Source organism: Kryptolebias marmoratus, linkage group LG16 (assembly GCF_001649575.2).
Source record: "Kryptolebias marmoratus isolate JLee-2015 linkage group LG16, ASM164957v2, whole genome shotgun sequence".
In the NCBI taxonomy this organism is placed as follows: domain Eukaryota; kingdom Metazoa; phylum Chordata; class Actinopteri; order Cyprinodontiformes; family Rivulidae; genus Kryptolebias; species Kryptolebias marmoratus.
The window spans coordinates 13,257,794-13,281,991 of NC_051445.1; the positions used below are offsets into that span (position 1 = coordinate 13,257,794).

Consider the following 24,198-nt stretch of genomic DNA (forward strand, 5'->3'; position numbering starts at 1 on the left):
TAATCGATTCTTCTGTTGGTGTATGGTTCAGTGATATAAAAAACAGGACTTTACAGTATCGCTGCACCTCTTTTCATGCATCAGAATTCATTAGCATAGACTTGTGGTTCTTATGCACTCTGCATTTTGCTTACACAACCAGATAGTGTGCAGGGCAAAGCCAATCAAGTTAATGGCTTTAGCCTGGGAAAACTGGACAGTCCAATCATCACCCTTGCCTTAGAGTGCCTGTTTCCATACTTGACATTTGATATGTGATTGCTGCCTCCACTCATTTTTGTTTTGATTATCAAAAAACCTCCCACACTGTTGGAGGCTAGATTGTTTAGTTGCACAGCTCACAAGTGCTGGACTGCAGCTGCTCTGCTCTTTGAGGTTCAGTTCTGTTGCTTTGGGCCTGGACTTTTTCTGACTTCAGAGAGCAAGGAACTCTGGGTCACTTATAACTGGCTGCTTGCTTCAAATGAGAGTGAAAAAAGCCATCACATCACAGAAAAAACATCTATCTTTACCACTTATTTGAAGCAAAACCTTCACTACAAGCCATTGTTAATGCTCGCCGTCACGAAAAGCAGGCAAACATGTAACTGCCTGTGTCTGTATGTGTGCAAAATATCAAACAAGTAATTTAACAGTTTTAATAAAACTGAAATCACTGGATGGCATCCAGTGATTTCCGAAGGTTAGGTTTTCCCAAGGTTAACCTTTGGAGTTAACCTGTTTCTAGATGGCTAAAACAAAATAATCAACCTTAGCAAACACAAAAATGGTTATGACTCAGGTAATATTACAGATATTGAGTTAAAACAAGGTGTGGTAGTAGCGGAGAGTCATCCCCAAAACATACTCCAAGTGCTAATGTTTTAAACAAAGATCTCTTATGATCTATATAAGATCTTTGTTTAAAACGTTGACATGCAAGGTGGAGGATTATACGCATTCCTTCAAGGAATGCCGGCTTGGTTCATTAAATTTTTTTTGGTTTTGTTTACCAATACAAAATATTTTTATTTATTTTACCCACTTTTTTTTCAGAATAACTCTAAACATCCAGAATTGGAATTGGAGGAGGTGTCGTGAGATTGTTAGGTATATAATTAATTGACTTGTTCTTTTTGGTGACTCATTAGTGTTAGACCTTAACATCAACTCATGTTCAACTAACTAAACAATTACTATTTCGATTAAAATATTTTTTGTACATATGTGTTTACATTAATATATTTATATATATATGTGTGTGTGTGTGTAGAGTTACATATTAGTTGCATGTAGACACACATAGATAAAGAAATACACACATGTGGACACATAAGGCAGTAATTACAGTTTAGGACAGATCACATGGCCGATGGTTCACCTCAGCCCTGAAGAGAAGAGCTATTCTGGATCTCTGAGGATAAAAGAAGGATTCCAGTTAGAGGCCAACTTTAGCTACAAGGCTAAGAACATTAATTACTCACAGGGGCAACACAAGAGTGCAGATTAGACTGTAATTGGTGGGTTTGCCTGCAAACTTCATGAATCAGTGAGCACCTCTGCTGACCAATGCATCAGCGGCTGATTACAAGGATCGGCTTCGTTCGCTCCAAGTGCACCGCAAATAACCTCCTGCTAATAAAAATGCAAGCTATTTGTTTTGCCCTCTTGTCAAAGTAATTATGCACTTGGTCCAGGCTATACGAATTTCGTGGTTGTAAAATAGAGACTGTGCAGTAAAAGACAAGAGGAGAGGATGGGGGGCTGGGAGCACACCGGCACATCATGTTTGCATACTGTGACCTGGAATTGGCCTTGACAGTGTGTGTTTGCAGAGAGCTCAGTGTTACTGATCTACAGCTAGCAATGACAGCATTCGCCTGCAAAACAGAGTCACTCTCTGCATTTAATGTAGGACAGGGCTTCAGAATGTGACTGTTTTAAGAGCTTTGATCCTTTATAGTTGGTTTTAAACTTTGATTACATGCTTGACTTTTGAGCAGCTGACAAGTTAGGTCTAACACTTTCATTTTCAGTTGACATTCCCCTTCATTTTCACCTTTTATACTGGATGAAATGCTGGTTTTACAGTGGGGGTTTTGTAAAACTGGAAAAAAAACAGTAATTTGGAAGGTTTTTAAGAAATGTAATAGTGTTATTTCCCAGCGTTGCATAATGTGTCACAGACGATTTCCTGGAAAAAAATGTTGCAGCTGAAACTTTGCCACAGTGTTTTTGCCAAACACAGATATGGGAAAGCACTCAGTAACAGTCCTGCCAGGACTTGCACACATGAGTTTTTGCCTTGGAGTTTCCCAGTTTAGACAGACTTCACACACAGCCCATCTTAAAATGGGAGGGGATGGGCAAGTACAAACACTGCCTCCAGACTTAAAAATCTGTCAGTTCATACAGTCAGTTCAGATCAGACAACATATGTGCAAGGACGGGCTGCAAATTTGAAACAAAGCATTAGATTTGTTAAATCTGTCTTCAATATAGAGACATCAAGGAGTCATAATTCAAAACAGCTGCCTGGACCCTGACAGGAGACTTGCCCGCAGGAGCATTTTGTTCTGTCAAAACCACCGGGTAGATCCTGTGTCAGATTGTTTCCATAGTCGCTGACAGACAGAGCAGCATGTCAGAGGAGGTGAAACCAGAGAGCGTGTCTTTGTGTCCGGTGAGCATTGCGACGAACCCTGAGCGTGAGCTGCTGTGTATCTTTGGGACGGGGGACTTGGGGCGCTCCCTGGGTCAGCGTTTGCTCCAGTCTGGCTACAGGTTGGTGTACGGCAGCCGGAGACCTCACAGCTGTGGCCCCCTGCCTCCAGGAGCTCAGGTACACTGCATGACATCATGTCTGAACTGGAGACGCAAACTTTTTCTTTCCTAATTTGATTTGGAGGATTTCATTGCTCTTGTTGTTATTGAAAGCTGATATTTGACAAGAAGATCCAACACAAAATTGTTATAATCAAGTTTATAATCAAAGATCATATTTGTATGTGTTGCAAACACCCATTTAGTTAAGTTTGGACATTTTTTAAAACAGTAGGACATTTGGTAACTGTACAACCACAGCATTTAAGACATCCACAAATTAAAGAATAAAGCATGACAATTCAGATGTCAAAGATTAACTAATTAAAGGCCTTGCATTCCTAAAAGAAATGCATATCTGGCACCACCTTCCATGCCGGAGTGTTTAACTATCTGTTTATCTGTTTATCATAAGATGAGAAGGGACAGACTTTAAGCCTGTTTGGTCAAACTTTGAAAACTCCAAACCTCTATGTTGTTTTGTTGGTGCGATGCATTATGCAGAGTGTTGTTTCCATTGTTTGAACAAGTGCACGTGCGTTAGATGTCCTGTCATTCATGATTACTGTTCATAACAATGGTGATCCACTTGTTTTACAGGTTCTGAGCCACGAGGCAGCAGCCCAGTCAGCCAGCCTGATCTTTCTCTGTGTTCACAGAGAGCACTATGAATTCCTGGAGTCCCTTGCTCCTCAGCTCAAGGATAAGGTTACTGTCTTGCACTGTCAGATGACTTACAGTAACGACTTGGTTTGTTAGGGTTTCCCCTTTAAATCAAATCAACTGATTTCACTGAATTAAAGGTGCTGGTGGACGTGAGCAACAATCTCAAGAAGAATCTGTACCCAGAGGCAAACGCGGAGTATCTGCAGAGGTAAGGAGAGATTTAACAGAAGAGTAACAAGTTGTATTGTGGATGATGTGGTTAAAACTATCTAAAACTGGCAGGGCATGAAGCTGAAGTTTGTTGTTTACTGTCCAGGCTGATCCCTAGAGCTATGGTGGTGAAAGCTTTTAACACCTTGTCTGCTTGGGCTCTTCAGAATGGACCGTCAGATGCCAACAGACAGGTAACTGGAGCTGTTTATGATGCTGAAGTGATACTCAAGCCTAAACTTTCATCTTCCATTGCTCATTATGGATCTGTCATTTATGTTTACTTTAATAATTATATGAATGCTGGTTCAGCATTCACACTATTCTTTTCCTGTTTTTTTTTGTTCTATATAACATTTTTACAATCTAACTACATCTGCATACTTTGCACTATTTTAGTCATTCCTACATAAAAATGATCAGCTCATTTAGAAAATGGGTTCTGTGGCTTTTGTGACTTCTATACTTTTCAAAATATTTAACTTTATTTACAAATAATTTCCCCATTTTCTCACATTGAGATTTTCTCAGATCCTACAAAAAATATATATTTTTGAAATCTGCTTCAGCCTACTTGCTTTGTTTTTTTCTTCCTTTGCTACTTCTAGGTAGCATTTTGATTATTTTTCACTATAGCATTTTGATAAACTTTTCTCTTGCTAGCATTTTGATTGTTTTACAACAACTCAGTTTCAGCTTCTTTGGCAAATCATTTAGCACTCAGCATTCATAATACATTTTTGTAACAACAACAAAAAAAAAAAGGCAAATTCTACAGTTTCTTTTTCAACTTAAGTTTGTTTGGCTGTTTTTCTTATTCCACTAGAGAAAAACAAGCATGTTTTATTTTTTTTATTTTTCACAATTCTCAGATGTGTTCGCACAGTGGGTGCTTCCCAATAACCTTCAGAGAGAGACAGGGTAAAAAAAAAAAAAACAAAACACTTGGTTTGAGTTTTATTAACTCATTTTGAAGTTTTTATTAAATCTAAGTAAAAGAAGCTGAATTCAAGGAGCCAACTTAATGTCTTTGCTGTGAAGACCATCTCTGATGGAGCTCTGAATCAATTAACTCCCCAGTCTGTCTTAGATCTAACATGTTTTGCTCACTCTCTCTGTAGTGCAAAGCTGCAACACATGTGGGTTTTTCTGTTTTGTTTTGATCTCATTGTGAAGTCTCAGAGGACAGTAAGCACACACACACACACACACACACACACACACACACACAAGAGCGCGCATGTGTGTGCACTGGGGTGTGTTGTATTTGGAGCAGCATCAGCAACATAACAAAGGTGTTGACTGAGCATTGTTATTTTATACCTGCTTTCTTCAACTAAATTTAGCCTTTCATACAAGAACTCGTGGTTTCTCTGTGCACTTTTATGTTCCGTTCTCTGGAGTCAAATGCATCCTTTTATCACTGCATGTACACATGCATAAATACATAAATATTAACAAAGATGTACAGTATCCTTGTCACATGGGGCACTTTCAGCGCTGTGAAAGTGTTGCATGTTCTTGTGCTGCAGGTGTACCTGTGTGGGAACAGCACCACAGCGAAGCAGGCTGTGGCAGACATCGCTACCAAACTGGGCTTCACTGTTCTGGATAGAGGGTCTCTGTCTGCAGCCAGAGAGCTGGAGGACTTCCCCTTGCAGCTGTTCCCAGAATGGAGGCTGCCCATACGCCTGGCCTTTGGCCTCACGGCCTTCTTCTTCTTCTATCTGCTCATCAGAGATGTTGTCTATGCCTATGTTCAAGAGGGGAAAGACAACTCCTTCAGAATCATGGTGTCCCTGGCCAATAAGGTGAATTCAAATTACTTGTTTAAAGTTTTGCACATTATCCTGTGAAACTCAAACCTCCAAATGTGCAGTACTGAAATGGAATGTTTGAGTCTTGTGTGTCTTTTACTCCTCATTATTCCTGGTGTTTGTGTCTTCTTTTCCAGGTGTTTCCCATTGTGTCGCTCATTATGCTCGCTCTATGTTATCTGCCTGGGGTCATAGCTGCTTTCCTGCAGCTCTACAGAGGAACCAAATACAAGTCAGAAACAAACATGAGCTGATATTTATTGTCTGCAAAGCTGCACACAATGTAAAACTCATTTAATTCTTCTAAACTGTTTGTTTTAGGCGTTTTCCTGACTGGTTGGACCGATGGATGCTGTGCAGAAAACAGATGGGTCTGTTAGCTCTGGCCTTTGCTTCCCTACATGTGTTGTACACATTAATCATTCCAATAAGGTAAATAACAAATAATCTCCTCAACGATTACATCCAAAATATTTTCAACTTTAAAACATTTTATGTAGTCTTTGAATTTTTAACAATTATTGCTGTTAAAAAAAACATTTTTTTCACTTGTTTCTTTTTAATCTTTTAGGTGATTTTATGGCAGCTTACTAAACTTTCACAATTCATATTACTGATGTGAAAGAAAATAGGTCTTAAAGGTCCAGTTTGAATGATGTAGTGACATCTAGTGGCTTCAATTAAAAATACACATTATGAAACAAACCTAAAAGAAAAAATAGTTATTTATATGGTTCTATATGGTTATATGGTTCTTTAAATGGCTTTTCAATCAAATCTGAACAAAACAGTTAAATAAATGATTAAACCAATAAACATGTTTAAAATGTAAATTTGTCACTCAGTTGCTGTTGCTAAATGCTTGTCCCCTAAACAAACTAAAAATATTCTATTATATTCTGCTTTATTGCAACCTGTTCAGCCTACAGTTCTGCTGAACCCTTGCTAATGACTCAAAAGTCTTTTTTCAGTAGACTGGGTTAAAATACAAATAAATATATATTTTTTAAAAAGTCTTCATCTTATAAAAAAATGTCTCAATCACATTAATGTGAGGTAACGCTTCACTTTGTTTTCTGTTTGAACCATTGGATGATGCTATTGTTTTATTCTAACGTGAACATTTTTGCCAAATTGTGTAAATGTGAGACCTTCTTCTCCAAGATATATTCTACCAACTCTTTCATATATGCAGTAGCCATGATGTCTGTTTTATGTTTTTATTGCTGTCACAAATCAGTCATGTTCAATATAAATTAGCCTTATTTACAAAAAATAAATAATGTTAAAGTTAAATCAAATTTCGGCCTAAATTTTAAACACATGATCTGTTAGTAGTCTGAGAATGTGTTGGGGATGGCTCTCACCTACCACCATATCAAACTCTTGCACAATGTCTGTAATGTTGGCCAGAATAAATCAATTATATTTGAAATAAATAAAAACAATTTAATCATCTTCCATCTTTCTTTGGAGCACGCAATTACGTACTGTAATTGCTTCTCTGTGTGAGCACATGTTTGTCTGTTAGCAAAATATCTCATAAACCCCTGAATGGATTTTAATGAAACGCTCAGAAATAACCTGTTAACAAAATTTGGTGTGGTAGCAGCTGAAAGTCACCACTAACATTTATAACTCATTACCTTTTGGAGCCAGCAAATTCAAGATGGGCCCAAAAATGGCTTTAACTCAGTCAGTTTTACAGATTATTGCGGTAACGTAAAATGATGAGCTTTGTTTGAAACATTGACATGAACAGCAGAAGGTGGTACGCATTCCTTGAAGGAATGCTGGGGTTTTATTTCTAACAATGTGTTCAGATGATTGCCATCTTGGAAATACAATAATTTTACAGATTTGAGTTTTTCAAGAGGATTTTGATTTAAATAATTTTGTTTTTTTGTCCCCAGATATTATGTGAGATACAGACTTGCAGCAAATACTATTTCACAGGTAAGAACTTTGATAGACTTGGACAATAGCTGTTGTCTTTATATTAAATAATAAATACATCTTTTCTCACTTTAAGATCATGGAGAACAAAACATCTAAATTTGACACGACCATGGCCTGGCGAACCGACTCTTACTACTCAGTGGGGATTCTAGGATTTGGCCTGTATCTCCTGTTGGGAATAAGTTCTCTTCCTTCCGTCAGCAACGCTCTCAGCTGGAGAGAGTTCACGTTCATTCAGGTGAACTTTGGGATATTTGTGTTTTTCATAAAAATAGTGCTTTCATTTAAACTGCAGCAGCACCAACATTGGGAAGCTGGGCACATGTTGCCGTTCGTTTGTTTTCACAATAATTGATGAATGTCCGTTAATACAGTTCTCAATAAATGTTGCGATAGTAGCTCAGCATCATTCCTAACATACATCGAGTGCTACACGTTCTGCAAGAACTTTTCTTAAATCTTTGGCATTAACCGTTGATGTCAACTGAGTTTATGTATTTGCAAATGATCAAATAATTTGTTGAATTTTAATGAATCTCTCAAAGTAATCATTGGATTTACATGTACAACCGATTAACTTTTGGAGTCAGCCCAATTTAAGTTGGTCACCACAGCTACATAGGAAAACACAATGTTACAAATCAGTTTGTTTTAGAAGATATTGAGCTAAAAAATGGGGTTAAAAGTAGCTAATAATCTTTCCAAACACGTATCAAGTGCTACACATTGCACATCTTTGCTTAAGACTTTGTCATTAAATTGTGGAGTGCAAAATATCTGAAGATCCACTAGAATAATTTTAATAAAACCTTTAGAGGTCAATCATTTGATGTACATCTGCAAATAATTAACAATTGGTCTAATCTGATTCAATATTGCTGACACAACTAATCAACCTTAGACAACATAAAAAGGGCTACAACTTAGTCAAATTTACAGATATTAAGCTAAAGTTGGATGTATATCAACATTTCGCAATGACTCAGATTTACAATGCTTGATATGCATTTTTTAAAGAAATGTTAGGCTTTTTAATTTTTAAAGTGCCTAGTGGGTCAGCTTTTTTGTCAAATTACCTTCTGGGTATTTTAAAATCACTTTGAAGGGAAATAAAACTAAAAAACACTGAGCAAATGATGCAGCCATGTACTAGACCTGGACACTGGACCTCAAACTGAATTTGAATACAGGCAGAAAAACTGCTACAATCTTCGCCTCCATGTGCAAGCTTCCAGCTGTGACTGATGAGGACAGTTCTGTGCTCCAGCTCAGATAGAAAAATTCTTGTGTAGCCCAAAAGTCTGCTTCAAATTTCCTGTTATTCTGCTGAAAGCGTGTTACTGATTTTTTTTTTCCTCCCTTTGCAGACTCTTTTGTGATTGTTTTACTTAAACAGACTCAGATGTTTACCTATTTTTTCCATGTTGACCAATGGGAACAAGTGGGGAAAAAAGCTCATTCATAAATGTATCTGGGTCATGTCAAGCTAATTTTCTCGCTCCATCCTTCCTCCTAACTCCAGCACAAATTAGAGCGACTCTTTAAATGTTAAGTTATTCATCAAATGTAATTTGGAGACATACATTATCCTGAGCTGCAGTCCTAAGGTTTTCTTTATGCACGCACACACGCGCGTGCACGTGTGTCGGTACTTTATGTGAATTTATATTCCCTAGAGACAGGAGCTGAATAACCTCTATAAAATCTGTGTGCATAAAGATATGTTGGAGTTTGTGCTAAAGCTTGTCTTTGTAAAGGCCACTCTAATGCTGCAGTTCGTAAGGTCCCCTTCACACTGGATGATGACCCCATTACAACGTTAAAAAAAAATCCGTCAGAACACTGATGGTATGCAGAGACTTTTGAGATCTTCAGGGGAGTATTAAGAACACAATAGACTGTCACTTACATGTCACAGAAAACGACAGGTCCACAATGGTTTTGAACATGCGCAAAATCTCTACAGCGAGGTTGTGGTAGCAGCATATCAGGGTCCCGGATGGATCATGGAGGAGCATGGTGGCAGTGTATCCATGACGTCGGGCTCTTGTGCACCAGCATGATTTGGTTGTAGAGAATTTGAAGTAGGTCTGATAAGTCTGGCCTACAACTCCATCATGCTCACACTGCACTGACAACACTCCAAGCATGTTATTGCAACACTCTCGCCAATGTGGCTGCAACTACCAATCCACGCTACGCTAGCATGGCGTGATCTTCTAGTGTGTAGTTTGCTCTCTGACATGGTCTGAGAGAATTGTGCCTGGACGGGGCCCGAGGCATGGTGCGGTCATTGACATAAATGGAAGGATTATTATGGGAACATGCTGCTGAGATTTGGCAAAGGCACAGGGGGAGCCTCTGAGGGATGTAGAAAAAATCAGGGAGTAACCAATTTGGTGACTACAACAACCCAATCATGTTCTAATAGGTTACGAGGAGTGTACTGTTCTTCATCCTGTGTGAAGGGGGTGAAACCAAGGTCACTAGAAAACTTATGAATAATTAAAAGGTTTTGTGCAATCCCTGAGCAATTGAGTTGATTCACTGTAATTAAATCTGTTTTCAACGTTAGGTGCCTTACTTTGTTTTTCCTGTCTTCCAGTCCAAGTTGGGATATCTGACATTGTTCATCTGTACCTTTCACACCTACCTGTACGGTTGGGACAAATTCCTTCACAAGTACAAATGGTATATGCCTCCTAGCTACATGCTCTGCCTGGTGGTGCCTTCAATGGTGCTTCTTCTCAAGCTGCTGCTTCTTCTGCCCTGCGTGGATAAAAGCCTGACTCACATCCGACAGGGCTGGGAGAGGACTGATCCCGAGGATGCCACCAGGAAGTCCCTGCTGACGTAAGAACGTCACAGTCACGGACCTTTATGATATACACAGATGGATTGACTCTTTGGAGCACTCTAAATGTCAGTTTACTCTCACTACAATTACTAAAGACAAGCAAAAACACATATGTGCATATTAACCTGCATGTGCCATGTTTTTCACAGCGTCACTTTTTATATTTTTACCAAAGTATACTTACATACATTTAGCATTATAGGAGCTAATTGGCCAAACTTATTTCTAGTAAAATGATTTTGGACAGTTTCTTCTCAATTGTCAATTCAAGAATTATGTTTTTTTGTGTTACGGTGTTGTATGTTTTTTGTTTTTTTTACATTACTCTTTTTTTTATACAGTTAAATCTTTATGTTCCTCATATTGTTCTTTCCTCTAAATATTTCTAAACATCATGCTGTAAAAACACTATTCAAAATAAAATAATCAGCAAAGTTTCACCCAGATGTATTTTTTATTCTAGAAACTTAGTGGAAGAGCAAGGTGTTTTTTTCTTGTTTTCTCTGTTCAGAATACAGTCTTTGTCATAATTAAAACAACAACAAAAGGGATAAAAAAGAAAAAGTGTGAAATAATTCTTTTTGATTTTACAAAAACATTTGCTTGAACAGAACTGGATTTTTTCTTTGTTTGCAATGTTATGTACTTTTAAAGAAAACAAGATCAGAAAAAAATGATCTTGTTAAAAATGTATGAGATACAAAAAAAAACCCATTAAAATGTTTTTTTTTTTAGTTTTCATACAGAATGTTCACCTTTTCCACAACAAATTGGTCCTGGGAAAGTGACCCCATGAAGACAGAAAATGAATTGAAGAGCTCACCTCACCACATCATGAGCCAACAAATGCTGACAAGAATAATATGTCTTCAGAATAGTTTCAGGCTCCTTACAAATTTCTGCACAGACCACATTTCTTTCTAAGTGACCAAACTTACAGGAAAAATGTGTCTTTGTTGCTTTTTGCCAGAAAAACCTCCCTGGCAGGAATTCCTCTGCTGGACAGATTACTGTCAGGAAGGACCCTGCCAGAAAATGGATCTGTTGGTAAAAGCTTTGTAGCAAAACACCTCCTAGGGCAAATGTCTCATAACTTCTGTTAACATCCGTTGCTGCCATTAATTTACTTACCTTCAGTATGGCTTTTGATTAAAACTTTTACATTTTTATTTGTTTGCTTGTTTGTTTTGTTTTGTTTTTGTTTTTTGAAGGGGTGGAAGTTGGTTTGGGGTGTGGGCCTGTGGTAGCTTGTTTCTGTAATCTTGATGCTGCAGGTTTGAGCTCAGGTTGCATCAGGAAGGGCATCCAATGTAAACCAATTATCAAATCTTTCATGTGAGTTGTGGCTACTTGCGCAGAAGGAAGCAGCTGAATGAAAAACAACAACATTTATGTTTTTATTTGTAGAATGGCAGGGTGAAATGTATCTGCTACTGAAATATCTCAACAAAGACCCCTTCCACATTGGATAACAACCTCACTAAGCTCTCCAGGGCCTATCAGAATGTGATTGGGTTGCAGCAAATTTGGAAAACTTTTTTTCTGTGTGAAAGCAGTTATGATACTGCTACACCCTTAGTGGTCACCGGATCGGTTTTTCTCTGCTTTTTTGCATATCCTGCATCCTCACCATGCTCTACATATTTTTCATTATTTGTCTCAAACTTTTAATCAACATGAGGAGGTACTGAACATTTGAAGCCTTGAGAAATGGACCATTTTTAAACACTGCTGGCTGGAAAGCTTCATTGCTTCACAAAGCCTCAGCTGGCCATAACTATCTGGCAGGGCAGCAAACACAACACACAATGAAAACCAAGAGAGCTCACAGGGAACATGAAACATAACCAGGACATGCTTTAAAAACTGGAATACATGCTAGTAACACACTGAAAAACCCGACATAAACAGTCTAACCCAAAGAATGAACTGGGAGTATTTATGGTGGGAGTGGTGATGACTGAGTTGAAACACCTGAGCTAATGATTAAATGGAGTGCAGGTGTGAGTGGGGAGCTGAATACAGGAATGACCGAGGGAAAAACAATGGTAGTTAACACAGAATTAACAGAAAACATATTAAAACACAAGAAATCTTCAAACAGAACAACAAGGAAAAACGAAACACGACTACAATGAACTTAAACTACGAAACCAACACCACACCCCCAGGATCACAGCACATTCTTTTTCTGCCATAGTCTGTGCAAAGTGTCTGATCAGAGGATGGTGGTTCATTTGGATAATCATCGTACTGTTTCTGGTGATTAAAATTTATTGTACCTGAAATGAAGAGGTTGCTACGTTACATACAGCATGCCAACAAACTGTTTTCTGGTATATATATATATACATGTCATCGATGGGAAGTCAAAAACATAAATATTGAACTTTTTATAGATATTTGAGGTTGTTACGCTGCCATAATCCATGGAGCATTTATTTTTAACCCCTCATTCTGGTCCTGTATGCTGTGCAACAGAAAAAGACGTGCGTCAGTTTCTTGTGACTTTTTAGGAGTGCTGAAATCTTTCAGTTATGTCTGTTTCAACATCAGGATGACCACTTAGTTTTTGTTGAATAATCAATAATCAAACAACCCTATGATGGCATTCTGTAAGGAAAAAACAGAAGAACGTAAAGGAAGTTGACACAAAATCTGAAGTGTGGTAGCAGTGAGCTTTAAAGTTTGACAGCTGGACAGGAAACTCCTGAAACAGATTTTTAAGGTAAGATCGTGGCTTTTATTGTAGCAGGATTTTAAATACTGCTAAACATGTAATAAATACTTTTTGTAACTTCATACTTTTCTGTTCCATTTAAGTTGTTTAAGAATTCACATCAAACAGTTTTCGAAAACAGCTGAATGACATAGTAAGGTTTTTGGGATTAAATCGAAACATTTGCCATGATTTATCTGGTTTTTTTTTCTCTTTCTGTTAGATGAAGCTGTTGCTTGTACTGGTTATGCTGACAGCATGTGCTGCAAAAATTCAAGGTATGTTTCTGTCAATTTAGCAAAGTTAATTCATAAAGAAAACATCATAACAACATTACATGCAACTTTGATTAATAAGCAGAAAACAAAGATAAAAATTTTCAGGATACTAACTGACTAATAAATAGGAAAATGTGAACAACTCAGCCAAAACTAAACAGGACTTTGAATCATTAGTTCACAATGTTCAGCTTAAAGCTCACCAAAGCTCAGTCTGCTGTTAACCAGATGTTTATTCAACTTTTCAAGTGACTGTTAAACATTTTTAGCAGCAGTTAAAAGTTAATTTCTGATTGTTTTATAGTAATTATGCTCAAAGGCACAGTTAGAAAAAAAACACCAAACACTTTGCAGAAATGTGTAACTTTAACAAATCTGCTGGTTCAGCCAAAATGAACTTCTTGGGAGCTTGAACCATTAATTGATTTAGGAAGTTGGAATCAGTGAGTCGTTGTTTTGCAAAAAAACAAAACAAAACAAAAAAAAATTAAAATATTTGATTAATTTTAGTGGTAAATGCAATCACCTGCTGTAGATGTTTTTTTTTGTTTGTTTTTTTTTAAGATATTTTTACATTCAGAAAAACCTATTAAGAACATTTTCTGTAGGTGAAATGTTTTCATCTTGCAAAAGATTAACATTTATGCAAGTTATATAAGTTTTTTTAGTACAAGTTTTTATACATTTTGTTTTTTCCGTACAAATTTAATTTACACTTACATTATTATGTATTTTTCTGTTACAAATTAAAATTTAAGTTGAAGTTTTATCATCATGTTCCCCATTAAACCTACTAATTCTTGCATTTTGAAACCTTCATACTTGTGCAACCTGATGTTTAGCTTACATACTGTATGCTTTCCGTGTTTCTAATAACCTTAAAAAGATGGCTACTAAAATTATCATGTGCTAACAGGTTCACAAAAGGTTTTATAGAGAAAATAAAAACCCAGTCCCGTTGTAGATTCTCAGTCGTTCAGAGCATGGTAATTCTGGCGAGTTCAGCTGAAGGCACTTGACTACTTTTTCATTCTTTAAGACTTTTTGCTTCTCACTCAAGGAACTTTCTCAGTTCAAAACTGAAAGCTGTAAAGTTTCAAGCTTAGAAACTGTTGGCAGCCTTGATCTTTTGAGTTGTTGAACTCACATGCAAATCACTAAGTGTTTTTTTTACAACAGGGGCTCAGCTCATGATCCTTATGACCATTTGAGATAGTTCAACTTTTGTTTTGTTTTTGCATTGCTGCTCTTGTTCTTTAAAACTGTTTGAGCTCCTGCTTCAAAGTAGTCACTTTCTTGGCTCGACAGAGACTCTCAAGTGACATAAGAGGATGTGATCAGCCCATAAATAAATGTATATTGATTTGCCGAGCAAAGCAAACACTATTCCAGAACCCACACTTTTAAAACTTTTAACTATTGTGCATATTAATAGCTGAAGAAGAATCTACTTCACTGTCACCATTGTCTGCTATAGCATGCTGTTCTTTAAACATGTGCAGCACAAAATTGACTGATCTATCATATGAGTCTTGATTCAAATAACTCCTTCTTCTCAATGTTTGTAAAGCTCCTTCAAAATTTGCTTTAGAAATTGAACCAAAGACTCACAACTTCTAGCTCCAACTGTAGAGTTATCTATTATTGCTGACATCAATGATACATATCATGTGTCTTAAGGATGTGGCTTTGCTGACTGTCAGCTAAGTGTTGCACTGTCACAGTGTTGCCCAGACGGTGTCAAAGCAAACATGTAGTGAAACTAACAGTCTGTATATCCCTCAGAGACGTTTTATAAGAAACCGTTTAGTTCAAAAGCACCTACTGACAATCCCAATCCTTCTGAGGGTCATTAGGAATCTAGTTAATCTAGTCAGCATGTGAAATTTTTTGGTTAAATTCATGAAGGTGAGAATTGGCATAAAATTTGGGGAGTTGACTCAAGGCTGCATTGCACGTGCTGGAAAAGTGAAACCTGGTTAAAAATGGCTTTTCTATCTGACACGAGGCCCTGACACAAAACACTTGTGTTGTAAAGCACTTTGAGTTGCCTTGTGCTGAAAAGTGCTATATAAATAAATGTACCTACCTACCTACCTACTTCAAAGCCAGGTCTGAGACACCTTTTTGCCTCCTTGGTGGGATTCATGAAAGGACCGACAGGACATGGGGGGGTCGAAATCAACCTGCAGATGTAACGTCTTTGAGCCACAAGGGGAGGTAGTCTTATAGCTGAATCGAACACTATACTGTATGTGTTAGTGTAAGCAGGCGTTGTTACTCAAGGATGTAATAAAGTGATGACAGAAGGTAAGAGCAACCAGCTTGGTGCAGGATTTAGAAATCTGACTTAGAGTTTAGCTATAGTGCTTGACATCAATGCAGATGAGTTCTACTCTACATCTCCTACAGTTCTACTATACTAGCTTCATTTATGAAAGCTCACACTGTTACAGGACATGCTCAATTAGTGATTTAGGAACAGCCAGAGGCACTTTATAGAGGGTCTTGTCTTTACAGCCACATCATAAAATTGTTTTGTAAAAAGGGCTCTCTCCTTAAACCATCTATTTTCTTTGTCCAAAATATGTACAGTACATTGCTCTCTTCAAAAGCGTCTTCCTTATCCATGAGATGTGGGTTGACCTCTGAGTCTTAACCTGGCTCTCCTGTGTTGCCTCCTGTGAAATTAATGTTCACTTTCCCCCTTTATAAAGGTCAGAACACTACTGGCAGCTGAGTGGTGTTGCACCCACAACATGGCTCAGCCTCTGTTTGGGCGTCTTGTCCTTTGGACGAACTGTAAATGAGAAAGCTCATGTCACAGAGAAATAAAATGTGTTCAAGAATCACAAGAAAAACTCTAATGGCCTTCAATAAAAAAAACCAACAGACTTTTTTTTCATTGTTTTTTTTTTTCAGATTTGTCCGGTAAGATGTTTACATTCCCACTGGAAACCAACACAGCTCATGTGAGATTAAACCTATCCAGCCAGGATTTTGAAGCTGTAACTGTCTGTCACAGGTACTGTCTCTACATTTATGTCAGCTGTATAGATGAACCTCTGTAAATGATGTTCACTGCACAATGCATTTTACACTTGTCATCCCGCAGGTCTTTTACAGACCTCAAAAGACACCACAGCCTATTCTCTTTAGCCACGCCCACTTATACCAATGACTTTTTAATTTTCTGGGATGACACCAAAAATGAAATAGAGCTCCACATCAAGAATAAAAAAGTAGAGTACCAAGGGATGGACTACAAGCCAAACATGTGGCACTCTGTTTGCACCACCTGGGACTCTGGGTCTGGACTGGTGCAGGTGTGGTTCGATGGACGACCTTCCATTAGGAAATTTATCACCTCTGGAGCAAGCATCAGAGGACCTGTTATAATTATTTTAGGACAGGTAAAGCTTTTTTTTCTGAGCCTAACCATCTTAACGTTTATAATTCAGAGCAGATATTTAAAATATTGGCTGTCAAACCTTGGTGTTCCCCACAGGAGCAGGACTCCCATGGCGGTGGATTTGAAATCAAGCAGTCTTTTGTTGGCATGATGTCTGATGTCCACATGTGGGACCACACCCTCTACCCCTGTGAGATCCAGAACTATGTGGACGAGCTAAACTTTCCTCCAGGAAACGTGCTGAACTGGAGGGCGCTAGATTTTCAGATTATTGACAAAGTGCTGATAGAAAACAAAATAAAAGATTGTTACTAAATTTTTTCAACAACACTAGTAAGGTCATAAATCTTTTATTTTTTTTCTGTTTTTGCATCTGGTGTAAAAAAAATTCAGTGTAAGCAATTTAGGAAAAATCAATGTGTACAGAATGATTTATGATTTTTTTCTTAAAAAAACTAAATAAAATCATTGATTAGATATGCTATATACTTAAAAAGTCTTAATAATCACATGATGTGTTGTTATACTTCAAACTAAGGAAATTGAATGCCTTTAGGTGATTTAGGAAAGATAATTGTTTCAAAAGTTTTAAATTTTAATAAATGAATACAACAATGTCTTAAATAACTCAAAGTATGTATTTTATTTAATCTTTAACAGTATGGTTAAGATCATTTGGAGTGCCATTTTGTGGAAAGTTTTTAAACAATTATTATTTCACATGTAGCTCAGTTTGGAGAAGTAGAGTATACCTTTGACTAGACTGACAAGCTAACTTCCAGTCCAAAGACAAAAGTAGATTGCTGCAGTCTAAAACCATCTCAATCCTAAAACAGATTCAAAGCAGTTCATACGATTGCCTTTTTATAAACCTTTAAATTGCAATACGTTTTGCATTTATTGCTGCAGAAATATTATGGTATTCCTGCTGGAAGTGTCTCAGACTTCTCTGGAAGTGCTACAGGTAGTTGCTGCTGCTACTGACATAAACCAGGATGTGTCTTATGAGTGGAGCCGGAAACCAGACACGGAGACAGAGTAAAAGGTAAGTGATTTTTTTTTACAGGTTTCACAAAATGTGCAAACGTGACAGGAAGCCAGGTGGATCTGAAACGGCAGAAAGGGAGCAACATGAGTCTCGGGAACAGAATCAGGTTTTTGTGAATTGAGCGTAAGTAATTGTTTCTTGTGTTTCTTTCTTACAGGTGCTGTGAGTAGTGCGGCGTGGAGATGGTGAGGTCCCAGAGAAGAGCTCCAGAAGTGGGTCCAGATATCCAGTGATCGGTAAGTCCAAACAGGTAAGTTCATCCGTAGGTCCAGACAGGCAGGTATTTACAAAGTACAGATACAGTGGTCTGAGGCTGAGTCTCTAACCCATAAGGCTCGATGCTCCAGTGAAGGTCTGAGTCCAGCTTCAGGCTTAAATGCCGGCTGGGCTCATCAGGAAGATAGACGACAGCTGTGGTGGGAAAGTTACAGGCACTGCCCATAGGGCAGGGACAGAAACTCTGAATCTTCACAGCTATTTGCTATTGCAAATAACCATAGAATTCAAAGTCAAGAACTGTTTAGCGAAAAACTGACAGCAATGTAAAGGTCTGTAGAACAGTGTTTGCACAAATCACTTTAGCATTTTTGATATTGGAGTTGTTTTTAAAATGACAACAACTGACTGTGGTTGTGGCCTCACTTAGACTAGCTGTTAGCTCATCAGTCCCATCAAACTTAAACTCCCAAAATGAGGTTATTTTAAAGCTATTTACAACAGGTGGTATAATACTTTAATAATAGTATTAATAATTTATAATTCTAAATTCTAAAAATTCAGGAGAACGTCAGTCTTGTGCTTTTATTGGTTGCATGTTTTGTACACTCTTGATGTATGTCATATTTCATATTATTACATATGCATATAGGTGAAAATTGATCCAACAACACAGTATAGTTTTATATTTTGTGTTGGCTTGAAAACTTGTGATGATGACGAATAGAGTCCCATTATAGTTTAGTGTATTTGTGACGATGGGTTCTAACAGTAAAAGCAACTGGGCAATATCCTCAATAATTTTCCTGTGTTTGTCTGTTCAGTACATAAAATATGGTTTACATTTTCAAGAAGAAGGCAACCACATTCCAGCTACAGCTCATCTGTTCCCTCAGTGATCATTTCTGCTACTAAGCCTGCTTTATTTCCAGCGAAAACCTCCACTGGATAAAGCTCAGTGGCTCTATCACAGGAAACATCCAGGGCAACTTGCAGTGCATTAAACATATAATAGTCTATTGAAATTTTATGTTTTCTGCATTTGTGTGAATTGTATCTCAAGGACACTTTTGCTATAAACTTGCAACCTCTGAAATGGCATAATTTCCCAAATGTTTAAGTTTGAAATTCTAATCTGAAACGAGGTATTTCAACACCAAGATGCACACCCAGCAGATTCTGTTGAATAATCGAGAATGTTATGTTGGGCAATTCTGGAAAAAAAAGAAGAAGTAGAAAAAGAAAGTTTGCACAAAAAAAAACCCCACAGAAATTGGGAAGAACTGAGCAGAAAGTTAAATCCTCTTCAAAGCTGTACACATATTCCTGTAGATATCAAGGTAAGATAAGGAATTTAACTTTGGCAGAAAATTAAAAACTGTAAAACCTTTCATAAATGTTTATTACCTGTGTTTTTTAATGTGAAGCCCTTGTAGATATGTTGGCCCGCAAAAATTCATGTGATGATATCTAATTTTCTTTCCTTTGTTTGCTTCCTTTCTGTTAGATGAAGTTCTTGCTTGTTCTGGTGTTCCTGACAACATGTGCTGCAGAAACTCAAGGTATTTGTGTTTTCTTTTAAAAGTGAATAAATAGACATGGTAATAAAATTTGTCTTTACTTGGAACCAACTGGTCCATTCAGAGTCGATAACAATACTTTATTTAGATTTATTTATACATTAGATAATATTAATATGAGAGAACTGAGTGGGAAAACATGTAAAACAAAGAAATTATCAAGAAAATTAAACATAATTATAAAAAACTAAAAGCAAGAGAGGTTTTATTCAAAATTAGAACTCAGTTTTTATTCATTTCACTTTGACTAAATGTGAATTTTCCTTGGTAGTTTAAGTTGTTTGACCTGAGAAAGCTGAATAATCAGATTTTGTGTAAATGACCTTCTAATTAACTTGTAAAAAAAAAACTTAAGTAAAAAACAAAAAAATGACAGGTTCAAGAAGACATCATTTTTCAAAAGTGTCCTTGTGAATGAGAATTACAGCCAACATATTAGCCAGTATTCATGATAAAGTTTTCCTTTAAAGGTGACCTATTATACATCCTTGAACAAATTAGGATAGATCTGTGGGCTAAACATGTTCATTATATTTAATTCACTATATCATTCTCAGATATTGATATTTCACCTGATCAGTTCTCCCTGTTTTGAGCTCATTTTATTTTAGGACTAAGTCACTTTCATGCAAATAAGCCGCTGTTGGCCACGCCCTCCCAACACCCAACACTCAACTAATGCACTACATTAAAAACTATAAAAACTTACTGAAGGATTAAACGCTATGGATCTGATGCACATTTATATTGTTATTAATTTAAATTCTGAGGGTTCTGTTTTGCTTCTACCTCTGCGCCACAATCTGCTCAGCTTGAGCGCGGTGCAGTGTGCCATGATGTGAAGTCGAGCAGCTGACATCAGAATACCATGTCAGCACACAGACCGTTTTTTTTTCTTCCGCAAATGCGCTTTTTTTCTCACACTGTGGCTAATGCAAAATGTCAATTTCAGTTTAATACAATTCCGACAGTAAATGCGCAGGTATTGTGGGTAACGTAAAGTGAGACACAGGACTCCTTCCTGAAATGATTTGCGCAAACTACAGCTTCCTTTGGCAACATCGCAGGGACATTGGCATCAAAAATAAAATGAAGCCACGCAGCTCTGTTCTCTGTGACTGGGAGAACATGCATGGACACATATCTATGTATACTGCAGCTGACAACAGAACATTTTCCCTATCCAGCAGACATTGTTCACCGGTAAAACTAGCAGAACAAACATGATGGTATTCTTGTAATAAAGTGGGTGGAGCTCTACTTGGGTTGCTAGTTGAGGGGCTGGGATCCGTATGGTGTTGCGAGGTAATGGCGATTGTGATGCAACAATCCTGAGGTTTTTGAAACAGGTCGTTTTGCAGACACCAGCAAAATATTTACTTATTGCCAAAAATTGACTGGTTGTTTGCTGTATTTTTTTTTTAATTTTTTTTTTGAGTTTGGACCATTTCTAAAAGCAGTAAATACCCAAATGGAGGTAGAAAAACATGCAAAAAGTGAATTTTGCATAATAGGTCACCTTTAAACTTTGAACACTTTTGTGTTGTGCTAAGCAGGTTATTGCAGTTTTTTTTTCAGTTAAAATATAAATGTCTTTGTAAACAAAGTGGAAATAAACTGTATCATGACTTTCCCCCCAGATCTGTCTGGTAAGATGTTCACCTTCCCAGTGGAAACCAACAGAGCTCATGTGAGATTAAACACCCCAAAGCAGGACTTTAATGCTGTAACAGTCTGTCACAGGTAAAGTCAAATGGTTCTGAATGTGGAAATCTGTGGTTCCCAACCTGGGTGGGTCACCTTTTTAAGGGAGCACTAAGGAGCTTTGGATGGGTGGGGGCACAGGGCTGTTGATATGTTTTCCACACATACAAAATAAATGCATACTAATGTTTATCAATGGCTGAAAATTGAATTGCATCAAATCATTGGCATAGCCATAAATGAGCTTTTAGGCGAGCCTGACTAAAAGTGGGTGGGTCATTAAGTTTAACACAACTTATAAATACATGGAAACAAGAAGAGTGTTTACATGAATGTTGTCCCTTTTGTCAGCAACAGTGGTCAGCTTGTGAAAGTCTTAAGAATGGTTGGTGTTTGGAATCAGGACCTAAGGATGCAGACTCATATGAGAAGTTGAAGAAAATAAAAAAAATAAAACAGAAAAACAAAAGGTTGACATGGCAGCAGACTATTACAACGAAAGGAGAGTGACGTACAAAACAAACGAAACAACAACAATAACAAAAAACAAACAAACAAAAAAGAATCATGACAGACAGAGCTTGAAAAGTTTTTTCAAAAGATATAAAGGTCATATGCCTTGGTTTGAACAAATTACAGCATTTTAAAATCCAAGATTCTGGATTAATAAATTACCTTTGATTCCCTATGAATCATGTGAAAAGTTGTAACATGTCACAAAAATTAGCATAATTCCTTCAGTTCTTTTTAGATATAACCACAAAACATTCAGCAATTGTTTAATGAATGTTCTACCTTATTTAGGGGTTTACAGTTATTAACTGTAACACATTTATTCAGTCAAAACATTTATTAAATCTGTAATGAACAGTCAGTTCACAGACAATATAAAATTCTTAAATCAATATTACTATTTAAATTATTTAGTAAGGTCATTTAACTGGTAGCTTAGCACCTTCTTTATTTATTTTTTAATAATAAAGGACCAAAAATGAAAGAAAAGAAAAAAAGCACACACCTGCCCCACCTCAACGTCAAACACATAACTGCCCCTTATAATTGATACAAGTTTTGTTAAAGTAAAAAACTAAAATAATTAACAATTCCTAGTGAACCATAGCTTGATATATTATTTTTTTTAAACTGTGTATTTTCCTGCAAGCACATTCACTCTTTATAACGAGCCCAACAAGCAGATGCAGTGTTCCAATTAAAACATTATGTGCAAACCGGGGTGTAGAATTAGAAGAATAACAAACAGAGAGCTACAAGGCAGATGATACAGTCCGGAGGGTCTGTGCATGTCTTTATGCACTAATTTGTAGTGTGCTTTAGGAGTAAAACAAACTCCCATACTTTTGGAAGGTGTCACCCATGTTGCAATCAGACACTACTGAAATAGTGGTGGATCTTAGTTTTGCACCAACACTGACAGCTTTCTGTCAGTGCAAGAACGGGGGCTTCCAGTGTGAAGGTTTGGGAACCACAGGTGTGAACTGTACATATGAACCTGCTTTTCTCTGTGAGCGGTGACACTATGTGATGCAAAATAAATCTGTCATCCCTCAGATCTTTTACAGACCTCAAAAGAGACCACATCCTATTCTCCTTAGCCACGCCCACTCATACCAACGACTTTTTGATTTTCTGGGATAACACCAATAAAGAAATGGAGCCCCACATCAAGGATAAAAAGGTAGAGTACAGAGGGATGGACTACAAGCCAAACATGTGGCACTCTATCTGCACCACCTGGGACTCTGGGTCTGGACTGGTGCAGGTGTGGTTCGATGGACAACCTTCCATTAGGAAATTTATCACCTCTGGAGCAAGCATCAGTGGACCTGTTATAATTATTTTAGGACAGGTAAAGCTTTTTTCCTTAGCCTAACTGTCTTACGTTAATAATTCAGAGCAGATATTTAAAATATTGGCTGTCAAACCTTGGTGTTCCTAACAGGAGCAGGACTCACATGGCGGTGGATTTGACGCGAGGCAGTGTTTTGTTGGCATGATGTCTGATGTCCACATGTGGGACTACACCCTGTCTTCCTGTGAGATCCAGAACTATGTGGACGACCGAAACTACACTCCAGGAAATGTGCTAAACTGGAAGGCGCTAGATTTTCAGATTATTGACAAAGTGCTGATAGAAAATAAAATAGCAGTTTGTTACTAAACATTTGAAAGCGCAGTTAACGTAAGAGGCTTGTACCTGCCTAATAATAAATACATCTTTTTTTCTGTGCTTTTATGTCCAATGCAAGAAATTACTAACGTAAGGTTATGTTAGACCTTTGCTTAAAGAATGACAAAATCTCACTTCAAAATGTCTAAACCACAGGTGTCAGACTCCATTCCTCAGAGGCCGCTCTTCTGCATGTTTTAGATGTATTCCTGCTTTAAAACTCCTGCTTGAAATGGATGACTTGTAGACCTGCTTCTGGAGGACTTGCTGATTTGGTGAGGAGGTAATTAAACCGTTTGAATCAGGTGTGTTGGAGCAGGAAAAACCTAAAACTTCGAGGACAGTGGAGCCTTGAGGCCTGGAGTTTGACACCCCTGGATCACTTCCATGTTTCCTTTTGCCTGAATTAGCTTACACTCTTACACACACACTGCTAGGGTTTTTATGTTATCAGCCTTTGGGCTCATGTATAAAACTGCCTATGTGAGACGTGAAGGTCAGACGGCGGGCGCCACACCATCTGGCTCTCCCAAACAGAGATGTGTTATGGTTATGCTATGATCTGGACCAGCTTTGGCCGGCTCAGATCAACCCCTTTTTCTTCTTCCTTTAATAAAAGAGAAAGCGCAAGTAAGCGGGCAGAACTTCCTGGACAGCACGCCGTTAGGAGCTGTTGTGGAATTTCTCCTCTTTGCAAAGGCCTTCACAAAAAGACAACGAGCCTCTCCGGTGTGATTCTTTC

At 37.6% G+C, this 24,198-nt stretch overlaps 3 protein-coding genes across 4 annotated transcripts in view; all 3 read left to right on the forward strand.

Annotated features, from left to right (window-relative positions):
* Window positions 1-2,362: 2,362 nt before the first annotated feature.
* Window positions 2,363-10,751, forward strand: LOC108241031 (metalloreductase STEAP4). Its single transcript, XM_017424926.3, has 10 exons — window positions 2,363-2,821; window positions 3,403-3,510; window positions 3,606-3,676; window positions 3,785-3,872; window positions 5,211-5,489; window positions 5,633-5,727; window positions 5,817-5,927; window positions 7,409-7,451; window positions 7,528-7,692; window positions 10,060-10,751. Exons 1-10 carry the CDS (start codon window positions 2,621-2,623, stop codon window positions 10,309-10,311), a joined length of 1,413 nt encoding a protein of 470 aa, XP_017280415.1. The 5' UTR covers window positions 2,363-2,620; the 3' UTR covers window positions 10,312-10,751.
* Window positions 10,752-12,880: 2,129 nt separating this feature from the next.
* LOC108241080 (serum amyloid P-component) overlaps window positions 12,881-24,198 on the forward strand; it is a 13,196-nt gene continuing 1,878 nt past the window's right edge. The window contains exons 1-6 of one of the 2 annotated variants that reach the window (XM_037980185.1): window positions 12,881-13,039; window positions 13,254-13,308; window positions 16,231-16,333; window positions 16,424-16,721; window positions 16,817-17,765; window positions 17,926-18,463. In XM_037980185.1, the coding sequence (XP_037836113.1) occupies window positions 13,254-13,308; window positions 16,231-16,333; window positions 16,424-16,721; window positions 16,817-17,035 (675 nt within the window). In that variant the 5' untranslated portion in view covers window positions 12,881-13,039 and the 3' untranslated portion in view covers window positions 17,036-17,765; window positions 17,926-18,463. Of the gene's footprint in view, window positions 13,040-13,253; window positions 13,309-16,230; window positions 16,334-16,423; window positions 16,722-16,816; window positions 18,464-24,198 lie in introns of both variants that reach the window. The other variant, XM_017425001.3, reaches the window with a different exon arrangement.
* LOC108241058 (C-reactive protein) lies at window positions 18,594-23,516 on the forward strand. The gene is made up of 5 exons (XM_017424972.3): window positions 18,594-19,324; window positions 19,492-19,546; window positions 21,205-21,307; window positions 22,838-23,135; window positions 23,229-23,516. Exons 1-5 carry the CDS (start codon window positions 19,181-19,183, stop codon window positions 23,445-23,447), a joined length of 819 nt encoding a protein of 272 aa, XP_017280461.1. The 5' UTR covers window positions 18,594-19,180; the 3' UTR covers window positions 23,448-23,516.

Excerpts from the sequence above, each read along its gene's own strand:
- LOC108241031 (XM_017424926.3), top strand. The coding sequence starts at position 2,621 with ATGTCAGAGGAGGTGAAACCAGAGAGCGTGTCTTTGTGTCCGGTGAGC. Across the intron at positions 2,822-3,402 it reads CCCTGCCTCCAGGAGCTCAG|GTTCTGAGCCACGAGGCAGC; the intron begins GTACACTGCATG and ends CTTGTTTTACAG. Across the intron at positions 3,677-3,784 it reads AACGCGGAGTATCTGCAGAG|GCTGATCCCTAGAGCTATGG; the intron begins GTAAGGAGAGAT and ends TTTACTGTCCAG.
- LOC108241058 (XM_017424972.3), top strand. The coding sequence starts at position 19,181 with ATGTTATGTTGGGCAATTCTGGAAAAAAAAGAAGAAGTAGAAAAAGAA. Across the intron at positions 19,547-21,204 it reads ATGTGCTGCAGAAACTCAAG|ATCTGTCTGGTAAGATGTTC; the intron begins GTATTTGTGTTT and ends CTTTCCCCCCAG. Across the intron at positions 23,136-23,228 it reads TTATAATTATTTTAGGACAG|GAGCAGGACTCACATGGCGG; the intron begins GTAAAGCTTTTT and ends TGTTCCTAACAG.